Source organism: Notolepis coatsorum (genome assembly GCF_963971535.1).
Source record: "Notolepis coatsorum genome assembly, chromosome: 12".
Taxonomy (NCBI): domain Eukaryota; kingdom Metazoa; phylum Chordata; class Actinopteri; order Aulopiformes; family Paralepididae; genus Notolepis; species Notolepis coatsorum.
Window position 1 is genome coordinate 29988090 of NC_140176.1, and position 13290 is coordinate 30001379.

Sequence of the window (13290 nt, forward strand, 5' to 3'; positions counted from 1 at the left end):
GGAGATGGGGCAGAATTCTACTGCCACTCACTAATATCAAGTATACTTGAATTCTGTATGTTACTGCTTTACAGTATATCCAAACTAACAAACTAGGCAGGAAGCTCAGGTTGCATAATAAATTAATAGTAGTACGCTAATAGTAGGCTGCATCAAAGGATTTCACTAGTGCTTCTGAATGAGGTTCAACATGAATGTATATTGAGAAGGCAACCCGTCGTGTTTATAAAATGCATATTATGATCTTAACATGCTTGCATACTAATGACTGTCTGTGCTCCATTGGATGTGTGTGTTGAGTGGTCAGAGAGCCACAGGCAGGTACTGTGGAGTTTATAGTTATAGTTGATGTTTTCTACAAGCCTATCTGACTGATCATGAAGGCAGAGTACTTTCATTTCCTGAATGCACTGGCAGCAGTCTTCTGGTCATTAAGATGCTAGAGGCACAAGTTATACCATTAGCATCTGTTAGTACTGTTAGCATTATGTTAGCAACGCTGTTAGCAACGCTAATATGGTCAATTATGTTGCCAATCATTCTATATAGCCTAGTAAACGATGTTGTGAATCATTTTATATAGTAAACTGTTGTCAGTCATTCTATATAGTAAACTATGTTATGAATCATTTTATATAGTAAACTATGTTGTCAATCATTCTATAGTAAACTGTTGTGAAATTGCATGTAAATCTTCTGAGAAATGATATTGAACTAATTTATCTTCACTTGCATCACTGACCGATGTAGACCCTCTGCCTTCATGCCTCTCAGACAAGTGCTTTACTGAAAACATGTTTATATGGTTGAATGGGAATTCATGATGAAAAAAAAAAACTGACGGTTGGACGTTTTTCAACAGGCCTATGAAAAAGACAAGTTCTCAGTCCTGGTGTGTTGACTGTATTCTGGTTGACTTTGTAAACCCTCTCAGTACTGGTCCTCCAGGTCTCTGTCATGTTGTGTGAAACCTTCTACATTCCAAGAGCCGTTGTATTTGATCACAAGTGGAACTGTCTCACTTTCCGTTTTATGACAGAAGGTCTCCTAGAATATCACACTGCCCATAAACTCCTCGTCCACCAGGATTCCTCCAGCGTATACCTGAAACAAAAGTCATTCGATTTGACAACACTTTGACTGCACTAGACTTGTCTGCAGATTTTGACAATATTATTTAATAACTATCCTTTTTTAAAACCATTTATATATATATATATATATATATATATATATATATATATATATATATATATATGTTTGCCATGCAATTCAAATGTTCAATTTGTATTATTAGAATTATTATTATTGCTAATTGTGAACAATTGAAGCTTTTGGAGATGTTTTGATTCAGAAACATGAACATGAACAAGGCCGACAGTACAGCTGAATATCAAAAACTCCAATAGTGGAAAATGTAGATAATATATAACATTTAACCGATACATATGCATGTTGTGTCTAACTGTCCAGTGGGAATAATTCATGTCTATGGAAGTTCAACCCAACACTTCCTCAACACTCTGTTGATACACTGTATCTTGTATTTGTACATAGGTATAACAAAGCCATGTATGCTTTAAAATACTCTGGAACTCATTAAATACTGTTGTATTTTGATAAAATGTTACATCAAGTTGTTCAACTTTGTGCATTAATGTATAACCCGACTTAACTGAGCAAACTACTGTTCCCGGGTGATTGGGGGATTTACAACAATGAACTAACGGATATATAAACTGAAAGATGAGTAGATGGTATACAAGAACTACTGTTATGTGTGATTAGTATATGATATACAATAACTAGTGTTATGTGATTAGTAGATGGTATACAAGAACTACTGTTATGTGTGATTAGTATATGATATACAATAACTAGTGTTATGTGATTAGTAGATGGTATACAAGAACTAGTGTTAAGTGATTAGTAGATGGTATACAAGAACTAGTGTTATGTGATTAGTAGATGGTATACAAGAACTAGTGTTAAGTGAGTAGTAGGCATTCTTAGTTTGAACAAAATTCACCACCTTCTCATTTGCTGGTGTGATGAAGGGGAGGACTGTTGCTAACCCTGTGCAAAGTATGTTGTTTCCAATGTAATTTAGCTCATTCCTATACAAATACATTAATGTATTCTTAAGTAAGCTATCCCTAGATTTATTTTCAATATGTACTTTAAAGTTTTAAGCAAAATAAAACAGGTTATTAGTATATTGTATCTAGTGTAAATATAGAGCACAGTGTTAGAGGCTTCAAGGCTCTTCTCATGTTGGACTGAATAACAACTGTTTTCATCAATGATCAGTGAAGCTTGAAAGATCCTGGCAGCCTTTTGTTGCTGCGCCTCGTGCAGCACTACCTTTGACTCATCGCTCTGTAACAGAACAGAATACAATGACTATTGTCTTCAAATATTTTTAAAGACCATGAAATAGACTGACAGAAATTATGAAACATTTAGACGAAACTGAGAATAAAGATGAAATAAAGTCAAAACGTTGTCTTGTTTTATTGAAAACTGATTAGCAGTTTATGTGTTCCCTTCAACACCGTATTAGTAAACAGACTCATTCATTGTAACAGTACAGTATTCTCCACTTGCACAATGTGGGGGCGTCATATCCGGTTACGTCTCTAGCCCCGCAGACTTCCTCCGGTCCCATCACAATACATTGAGTTTAGCAACTTTTCTCCCGTCAATTAAACAACTTTATCGTCACCTTTTAAAAGGTTTTTGGGCTGTATTTCATGTTAAAAAAAAGTTTACTGTTAGAGTTAGCCACATTAGCATTTAGCTCCGCCTAAATTCAATACATTAATCTGTTAGATATGTATGTAGGCATGAAATGAGACATATAACTCAATTAGTATCGACGTGGCATCTGTTAGACCCACGTTTGATATTCTGGAAAGTTTAAAAAGTGACGATAAAAGTTTGTTTAATTGACGGGATAAAAGTTGCTAAACTCAATGTATTGTGATGGGACCGGAAGAAGTCTGCGGGGCTAGAGACGTAACCGGATATGACGACCCCCACATTGTGCAAGATTTGTAATCCCTCCCCTCGGTTGATTTGATTGGTCCGTTGACAAGAAGAAGGTGACATTAACGTCGGTGTGTGCCCGGTGGCTAACTTTATCCACTTGAGAGCGTCGCTTCGAAAATGAGGGGCGCGTACTCCGCGTAGTCTTTGAAACCTTTGAAAACCATGGAAAAAAGGCACAGGCTCGTTAAAAAAGGAGTCCAGTGTGACCACAGACCAAACCAGGCTGGTTTAATGAACGTCTCTCTACACCGGCTTTGTGTCCCCGCTGTCACATTTGCCGTTGGGCTGCCACCACTTGGCGACCATGGACTCCTCGTAGTCTCCGACTCCTTCGAACTCAACATCTGAAGATTCTGTTCTCGGCGTTTCCTCTGGATCAATGAAATCCTGAGAAACATATGAGCCAAACTCTTAAAGGGTAATTGCAGTTATTTTCAACCTTGGCCCTATGTTTCTATTATCTGGTATCATACGGATCGACTCATTCCATGGTGGTCAGTTTGTAACAGAGAGTACATTCTCAGAAACACCCAAATACAGAGAACATCCTCAGAAACACCCAAATACAGAGAGTACCTTCTCAGAAACACCCAAATACAGAGAACATCCTCAGAAACACCCAAATACAGAGCACATCCTCAGAAACACCCAAATACAGAGAGTACATTCTCAGAAACACCCAAATACAGAGAGTGCATTCTCAGAAACACCCAAATACAGAGAACATCCTCAGAAACACCCAAATACAGAGCACATCCTCAGAAACACCCAAATACAGAGAACATCCTCAGAAACACTCAGATACAGAGAGACAGTGGCTCGGGAGGTAGAGCGTCGTCTGTAGGTAATCTGAAGGTTCCCAGTTTGCTTCCCACTCCTCCCGGGCAGCGTGTCGTGTTAACCCCTAACTGCATGGTTGCCGTCAGTGTGTGAATGTGTGAGTGAGAGACATGAGTGCTCTGGATAATAGAGTTATATACATGCAGCCCAGTCTCAATGAAGTGGACACTCCTCAGAGACATAGACAGTTATTCCTCATGTTCAAAAATATTTTCAAGCAGCACAATTAGCCTCCACACCTGAGTCTTCCTCTGGGGTCTGCTGGACTGTGAGGAAGATTCAGGACTGAAACGTGATGATGATGATGTGGACTATAGGCTTACTGGGCGCTGGCTGGAAAATGTGACAGGAGACCCGCCTGTAGGATAATTATCTATCTATCTGTGGGGGGGGGGTATCTTAAATATCGCTGCTGGCGGGACAAAACCTCATAACTCCAAAAACCCAACTTTTCAGCAGATGAAAAAAACGAACACAGATTTGAGGGCGAATAGAGTTACGAGGTTTAGACAGATGATTGGTTTAATGCTTTCCCATTGTGTAGACTTTGTAAAACCACACACACATGGAGGATGATCTACTGAGTTGATAAAAATAAAATTTAGTTATGAGATTTTGTCCCGCCAGCAGAGATATGATGAATGAATGACGGATTTCAATAGGTGCAGTCCATGGAACACATCATGTGTATGCAATGAAAATAAATGATCCATTCATTCATAATCATATGATACAGAGTCCGACGAGAAGATAGATACCAATTTCCTCTCTGTGTGTTCAGTAGAAAGCTATCTGGCTGCAAGCTAGCCTAGCTAAGCAAAAATGTATGGAAGGGGATACGAACCACTAGCCTAGCTTTAAACTCTGGGAAAGGTGTTTTTTTTTTGCCAACAGCTTGGCTAGCTGGTCCGTATCTCCTTCCATTAATTTGTGCTAAGCTAGGCGAGCTTGCAGCCAGATAAGGAAATAAAACTGAATATCTTACCTTATCGTCCATCTGCAAGAAGTTTTCTGTAAACGCCAGCATCTTCCTCAGTGTTTCAGTCTGGTTGTGATGTCTGAGAGCCTCCTGTCCAGACACACATAATCACTGCTCAACAATAACAGTCTGGTTGTGATGTCTGAGAGCCTCCTGGGCCCCGTTCCCCGTACCTGGATAACTGAGTTAGCCGGATAACTTTCGGTGAAGTCTGACTTAAGCCGGACTTTCCCGTTCCCCGTACCTGGATTGTCCAAATCACCATGACAACAGATCCAAAAGTTTGAGCCTGGTCGAGAGCAGGGTTTAAGTTCAAGTTAGCCGGATGAACCATCGCCACGCCCCCGCAAAGAAATGACAGCCCGTTTCCTGAAATTATTCCCACAGTCTACGATCTGCATTATACCATTCTGAATTACGTTTTTGTGCTCCATTCTTCCAGAGGGGGCTTTTGAAATGTAAAATAGACCCAAAATGCTGATACTAAATTCACTTTGTCCTAAATAATGCACGTTATATACCGTGGCGCTCGCTCGGTGCGATGTACACATTATGTGGTTATTTTAATTGTAACTGGGATTAAGATGTCTGATGAGATGTGCTGTTTGACGGATTTGAGAAATTGAATGAGCCGTTGACGTCACATTAATGAATGAGCATAAAGAGATAAAACTTCATTCAAAATAAAGAATATTCTAAACACGGGTCTCTCGTTCATTAATGTATAAACAATGAATTTATCCCATCTGGCACAGTGGCGCAGCGGTAGTGCTCAATCCTGGCAACCCGGCGACCGGTGTTCGAAACCCTGTGTTTCCAATATAATTTTTTGGAATATAATATTAATGATTATACGCCAAAGTAGCCTAGTTTTAAGTTAAAATATTATAAATCTACATGCATTGAGGATGTCATTCTTTATATAGCTCTCAACGTGCACCAAATTGAATTATTCCTACATCGCAAAAAGAAGGAAAAGACTAGGTTTCGAACCCCGGCCGTCTGCGTGAAAGTCAAAAGAAGAACCCGTTACACCACAGTGGAGATAAGTAAAAGATCGACCTTACATCAATCAATGGGTAAGAGAGCCGTATCGTTATTCTGTATAACAGTTTAACTAATTATTTTCGCTAGCAAGATCTCATTTGATTATTCAATCCAGCAGGCAAGTTTAAAGAAATATAATCTGATTGATTGAGGTAATGAGGGACTTAAAATTAGCCTATAGATAACGCATTTAACTTGTCGGCGAGGCGATTGAGCCGTACTGCAATATGTTAATAAAGTTTTAAATCAATTAATCAATCAATGCCGCTAGAGAATCAGGATCTCTGCTATCGATACGTGCTGGCTTTTCAACTGGAGCATCCGCGCGCACTTATCCTGGGTCTCAAGTCTGGCTTGAGTTAACGAGACTGAATCCACCTTCGAGGAACAGGAAAATCCCGGCTTCAAACATCGGGTTAACTGAATCTGGATAATGACATCTTGATCGACTTAGTTGAACCAGGTACGGGGAATAGGGCCCTGTCCAGACACACATAATCACTGCTCAACAATAACAGTCTGGTTGTGATGTCTGAGAGCCTCCTGTCCAGACACACATAATCACTGCTCAACAATAACAGTCTGGTTGTGATGTCTGAGAGCCATAATTAGGCCACAAACACAGCACGACAACTCAGGCGACTGAATTGCCAACTTATTATATCAATGGAAATGTGGCCCTTTGTTCCAGCTGGATGCAGGTTTGATTTACAGTAGAGGTTAATGGAGAAGGTTTTCTATTGTATTTACAATACATATACATATTCAAATAAAGAAGAGAGGAATATGTCAACAAATATCTTCACAAATCAACACTTTAGTAAGGTTTCCAGTCCAATGAATCATTGCCATCCCTAAATATCGCTCTTGATTACGTGACTTAAATATCACCTAAATATCACTTAAATATCACATAATTATCACATAATTTATGTATTAATACAGTACTGTGGACTTGTACTTTGTAAGGTTTTAATTACTTATTTTCTTTTTTGTGTCCACTTTTTCTCCTCTTTTTTCAATTTTTCTCCCATCCCAATTTAGCCGTGCCAATTCTCCCCTCCCCTGTCTTGAACGTTGCTCGCATGTGCCCCCCACTGGCCGGTTGTAGCGAGGATAGAAGCCCATCGCATGTCCCCTCCGATACATGTGTAGGCAGCCAGTCGCATCTTTTCACCTGCCAGTGCGGACTCTCATTTGGCGAGGAGTAACGTGTAGGAGGCTCACACTGCCCCCGCCATTTTCCTGTCTCTGCTGTGCAGGCGCCCCAACCGGCCTGTAGGAGTTGCTGTTTACAACGTCCAGATTACCACCCATCGACTTCCCACCCGCTAACTCTGCCAATTGAGTTAGTATGACGGCCGGCCCAAGCCGGAGGCAACGCCGGCAGCCGGATTCGATACCGGTGTCTTGTGTGTTGGTGACGAGCGCAATGTCCACTGCGCCACCCAGCCTCCCAGAGGTTTTAATTACTTATTCAATCATTTTAAAAGTATTGATATGAATCAAATTGAATTAAACCATGGTCTAAATGTAGGATTTTACGATGCATTTAATAAAGTCATAAACATCTCTATGGCCACACGATCTGGTCTCGTAACAGGGGTCTCACCGTCCTGGGGGTGAAGTGTTTGGGTTCCAGGCCCCAGTCCTGACCGTACGACTGGTAGAACTGCAGGTTCTGCTTCATCACCACGTCTGCAGGATCAAACAGCAGGTAGCTGGAGGCGGAGGAGACCGCACTGCGCCCGTCGTTCACTGCAGACACACAGGTCACAAGGTCAACATCTTCCCCCATGAGGTCGTACATCAATGGAAACAGCATTCATGTTTGATTGACATCCTAATGTACCCAATCATTTACAGTCTTTATAAAGATGGGGGGCAGGTCAGGGTACTCAAAATGTCATTGTATTGGACAATTGGTTTGGTGTTTGCCCTCAACTTGAGAACTATTATTTAGAAATGACTGACTCTTAACACATTGGGCGCCAGAGGTCGCTGTGGGCGTATGGCCGTTGTGTGCCAGCGCTGTAATGAAGGGGGATATATGCCGGTGTTTGCAGTGCTAAAACTATATTAAATATTATAGCTATGGATCTAATAACATTGTCGATTATCAGTGAGTTTCTTCCGGTCAACATGCAAAAAACAGATACTTTTTTCATCCATACATTTCCGTTTTATACCGTGGTGAATATGAGTATAGTTTTAGAGTGATTCTGTGTAATCCCAGGAAAAGACGCCAAACAGCGTTTTTACTGCATTTTTTTTACTGCATAAATCGTGCCATTTCTCGCCTGGATCAATAATCTATCTGAAATCAATGCTAGATTATCGGTATTATGTTTCATCATGCATGCAAGAAAGGGGGGGGGGGGGGTCGTTTTTCTATGCTTCGATCGCCACCAACGGGACACGGCCCACACACACACCGCAGACACGCGCTCCGATCGCGGGGAAGAAATGATCGGATCAACGCAAGATTGATAACATATAATCCTTACCTTGTCTATAATGTACTGCAAAAAGAATAATCCAATTATCTGATCGCCATTCCAAATACTGATCGCGATCATGTGTCCAACATAATCCAGCATTGAACATGAACGGGGGGGCGGGGACCCTCGTCGATGCCATCCCTATAAGCGATTGTCTTGCCGAAGTGTTTAGACCCCGCCCGCATGCCACAGCATATTATGACCGATAGGGTACAGACCCCCATATGCACCTTTGTGTATACTGTTTAATTTTCTCATGTTTTTATATTTAGATACAATTGTATTGCCTATATATTGCCTATATATATGTCTTTCTACTATTACCCTGCCGATACAGTACCTGTACCTCCCCTCCCCCCTCCCCCATGCTGCTATGATGCACGAATTTTCCCAAGGGGATCAATAAAGGAATATCTTATCTTACATTATCTTATCTTTTATTATCTTATCTTGTATTGTCTTAACTTTTTGTATCTTATCTTATCTTGTATTGACAGTGCAGAGTGACACAACTCATCGTCTGTCTCTTTTCTATTTTATTTTATTTGTTCTTAATTGACCTGCCTGGTTAAATAAAAATATACTAAGAAGTCAGTCTGTCATTAGTCGTCACAATGTACTTACGCTTATAAAAAGCATATTGCAGGTAATGGTAAATAATGGCTGGGAATTTGTCCACAAAGTGTCCTCCAACGTTAGGCATCAAGTTGTCCTCACACTGTACCCTGCAGTTCAGTGCTTCAATATAGACGTCTGAGGAAAAACAAGACCCATACAATTACTACTACAACAACAACAACAACAACAACAACAACAACAATATATGTATATCATTTAGAAAATGTCACCTAGGACAGTGGTTCTCAAAGTGGGATCCTAAGGACGTTCCAGTAAAATGGGGAGTTATATAAATTGACTAATGTTGTATTACTCTTGATAGAGGGATGCTCTTGATAGAGAGGGTTGCTCTTGATAGAGATACTCTTGATAGAGAGGGTTACTCTTGATAGAGATGCTCTTGATAGAGGGATGCTCTTGATAGAGAGGGTTGCTCTTGATAGTGTCTTGAGGCGTGAATTGAACACCTGCAGAGTGGGGGCCTGCCTAACATGCAGTGGCAGCTCATTCCAGAGCTTTGGGGCTGCCACTGCAAAAGCACGGTCCCCCCTAAGCTTCAGCCTGGAGTTTGTAACGGCCAAGAGGAGCTGGTCAGAGGACCTGAGGGACCTTGGGGGAACATAGGGTTCCAGCAGGTCCGAGAGGTACCCTGGTGCCAAGCCGTTCAAACATTTAAAAGCAAACAGTAAAACCTTAAAATCAATTCTAAAACGCACAGGAAGATCTTGATAGAGATGCTCTTGATATACTGTCCAGCAGCATAACTAAGAGTAGGATATGTACAGATATAGATATAGTATCTACAGATATGTAAAAGGACTATGTGCAGGTAAATACAGACAGGTGTGGCTATATATATATATATATATATATATATATATATATATATATATATATATATATATATATATATATATATATATATGGTATATACAGCATTTGTACATGCTATCATACAGAGCTATGGGTTATATGCAGGTGTATATAGAGGGCTTATATGCAGGTCTATTCAGACAAATATGGATAGTTATGAATTAAGGAACTAGTTTAATATGTAATAGTTCCTCAATTAAACTATTTACAAAATATTTACATTTGTACACCCTAACTAGTAGTTATTAAGCTATTAGTGTCGACTTTACACCACAACCAGGAGAGTATTTAGGCACAGCATGCCCAGTGCAGGACACTAGAGGAAGCTGACATGCTGCTGTCATCTCGCATGGTCTGTGTTCTATACCAACCTGCCAGGACTGGGTGGAGGTCTTGGACTGAGGACAGTTGACTGGTCTCTTTGCAGGCTGCCTGACACAGTTCGTACTCCTGGAGGTACTGCTGGAGAGCCTTCTCCAAGACCCCGATGCTGCTGCTGAACTCTCCTGAGCTGACCAGGCCCACTGCCTTCAGGAATGTGCTCTGGAGGAAAGGAGATGGTGTTATGGTCACATCTCTTGTTATTTTTAATAACCATTACAATGACCTTCCGATTACCAGATGACCGCTCTCCCTGCTGAGCCACTGTCGTGCCCTCATTAGGGAGCATGCCCTCGTCAGGGAACGTGCCCTCATTAGGGAGCATTACCTCTGAACCCTGGGCTGGCTACTTTTCCAGCCAGCTGGCCATGCCGTTAGACATGTTTCCCAACACTGCACTTTGACAGGAGAATAGTGTATGATCCAGCATAATGGGACACACCTGCATGCCCAGGGTAAAGAACTGGGTCCAGAGGCAAAGCTACAGTAGTAGAGAGAGTGTTTTGGGGACATTCCCGTTGTTCGCTTCACCTCATATGGTCGTTGTTCGTGGTCTATGAGGTAGCCGTCTAGGTTGTATTGGGTCTTGTATTCCTGCATGAGCCGGTTGAGCTCCTGGTCGTCAGGGTTCTTCTGGAGGTAGGTGTGGGCGCACGGCACGGCCCTCTGGAGGTTATTCAGCTGGTGGAGACAGAAGAGGCGACGAGAAGATCAATTATATCCATGTCAACAATAGGAACAATTGGGGGAGGGGTGGGTTATCGAGTGTCCTCAAGAGACACTTCATTCACCACATGCAGCCTGCAATAATAACAACAACAACAACAACAACAACAATTATAATAATATAATAACAATTATAATAATAACAATAATAATAATAATAATAATAATAATAATAATAATAATAATAATAACACAGAACTATGATACAGGCTTTTGACTGACTGATTGGTTGATTGATTTATTGATTGATTGGTTGATTGATTGGTTGGTTGATCGATTGAGTTAAGCTGCTGGCCAGTATGACTTACTAACATAGTAAATATTAATACTACAACTCTGTACATACATCTGATTAGCAATATTACTCAGTAGTACTAATTTATATATTTTATACCCGGTTTAATCACCTGTTGTACATTGTATATTACTGTTGCACTATACATTTGCACTCTGGTATAGATGCCAAACTTATTTTCGTTGTACTTGTGCTGTGTGAGTACTATGATGACAATACATTTGAATCTATAATCGAATCTAAATCGAATCGAATCTAAACCTAAATAATTCACCTTGGAATAAGCGAAGTGCAGGTAACGGTAGGGCGCCCTCCTCTCGAAGTCCTCCATGACGTGTCTCCTCGGACTGGGCAGGGAGAGGACAGGGAAGTGGCCTCTACATTTCTTCAGACAGGACGCTCTCATGATAACGAGCCAGGAGACACGGAGGTCGCCGTTCTCCTCCTCAAACTTCGGCTCTTCCTCGTCTCCGTACCTCGTCCTGTTGCAGTGCTGGACGCAGTGTCTCACGCTGTCTCTCAGGTGTCGATGCAGGCGCAAACTGAGCTCCATGTAGTTGATCGACTCCGTCCAGTTCTCCGCGGCGTAGTGGTCCAAGCCGCGTCCGTAGGCGGTGGCGAGAGGCATGGTGGTGAGGTCCCCTTCTGGAAACCTCTCGCACTGAGCGACGGCGAAAACAACAAGACACACGATTAGAACGAGATGATAATAAGAACCCATGATGAACCAGTGGGTCGTCAACTACATGACACTCTGAATCCTCCTCGTCTCCTGTTCATATCAAACGCTTCGGTTTGCAATGTTTCCCGTGGACTTGTGCTGCTCGTGGTCTCTGGTGAACCGCTCAGGGGTCTCTGGTGGGAATTGAGGAATTGGACTTGTTGTAGCTTGTGGTGTCTGTGGTCTCGGGTTTCGAACAGCTGTCACAACGGACGGAGCGCGTTTCTTTATTTGGTTTAATTTAAAAGCGCGTGCTGTTATGGACCGGATCACAGTGACAGCTTTTGATTGTATAGATCATTATATTAGCGACAGGCCGACAGCCTTTGTTCTCTATAAATATGATCAATAAATAAATAAATGTTCCTCAAAAAAATATATGTTGTCACGGTAATCTAACATGATCTCGAGAAATTATTAGATTAGATTAGATTCCAATGTATTGTCATCACACAGCACAAGTAATACAATGAAAAGAAGTTTGGCATCCAACCAGAGTGCAAATGTAACAGTAAAGTGCAATAGTAATATACAATGTACAGGAGATTCAACTGGGTATAACATATATAAATTAGTAGTGCTAATCAGATGTATGTATAGAGTTGTAGTATTAATATACTATGTTAGTAGGTCATACTGGCCAGCAGCTTAACTAGTAATCAAGCAATCAATCAATCAATAAATCAACCAATCAATCACTTGAGAGTTGTAGTATTAATATACAGGTATAAAGACACTATGGAAGTAAGTGATACTGGCCAGCAGCGTATAGTAAGTGTAAGTATGGGTAATATAGGTATATATATAGATATAGTATCTACAGATATGTAAAAAGGATTATATGCAGGTATGTACAGACAGATGTGGATATATATAATTTATATGGTAAGAATAAATATTTATATACGGTATATACAGCATTATTATACATGCTATCATACAGAGTTATGGGTTATATGCAGGTGTATAAGTATAGGTATAAGGATTGTATGCAGGTATATTCAGACATATGTGTATATATATATATATATGTGGTAAATATAAATTTAGAAATGTATACGATATGTAGCCTACTATTGTACATGCTCATACAGAGTTATATGGTTGGACTATGAGGTAGGTAGTTAATTATGATTATTATGATTACTAGATTAGTGGTTGGTATGATTACATTAGACCATATGCAGTAGAAATAAGCAAAGCTATTAATATATATATGATATTATATAATAGGGGCAGAGAGGCACTACTGATGACC

General features: G+C 40.6%; 1 protein-coding gene across 1 annotated transcript; it reads right to left on the bottom strand.

Annotated features, from left to right (window-relative positions):
- Window positions 1–2691: 2691 nt before the first annotated feature.
- On the bottom strand, window positions 2692–12162 carry LOC311238212 (endoplasmic reticulum protein SC65-like). The gene is made up of 7 exons (XM_084326237.1): window positions 11586–12162; window positions 10822–10971; window positions 10281–10452; window positions 9043–9171; window positions 7530–7675; window positions 4877–4960; window positions 2692–3438 (listed from the first exon to the last, which is right to left on the bottom strand). The coding sequence occupies exons 1-7, from the start codon at window positions 12030–12032 to the stop codon at window positions 3295–3297; spliced, it is 1272 nt and encodes a 423-aa protein (XP_084182363.1). The 5' UTR covers window positions 12033–12162; the 3' UTR covers window positions 2692–3294.
- Window positions 12163–13290: the final 1128 nt, after the last annotated feature.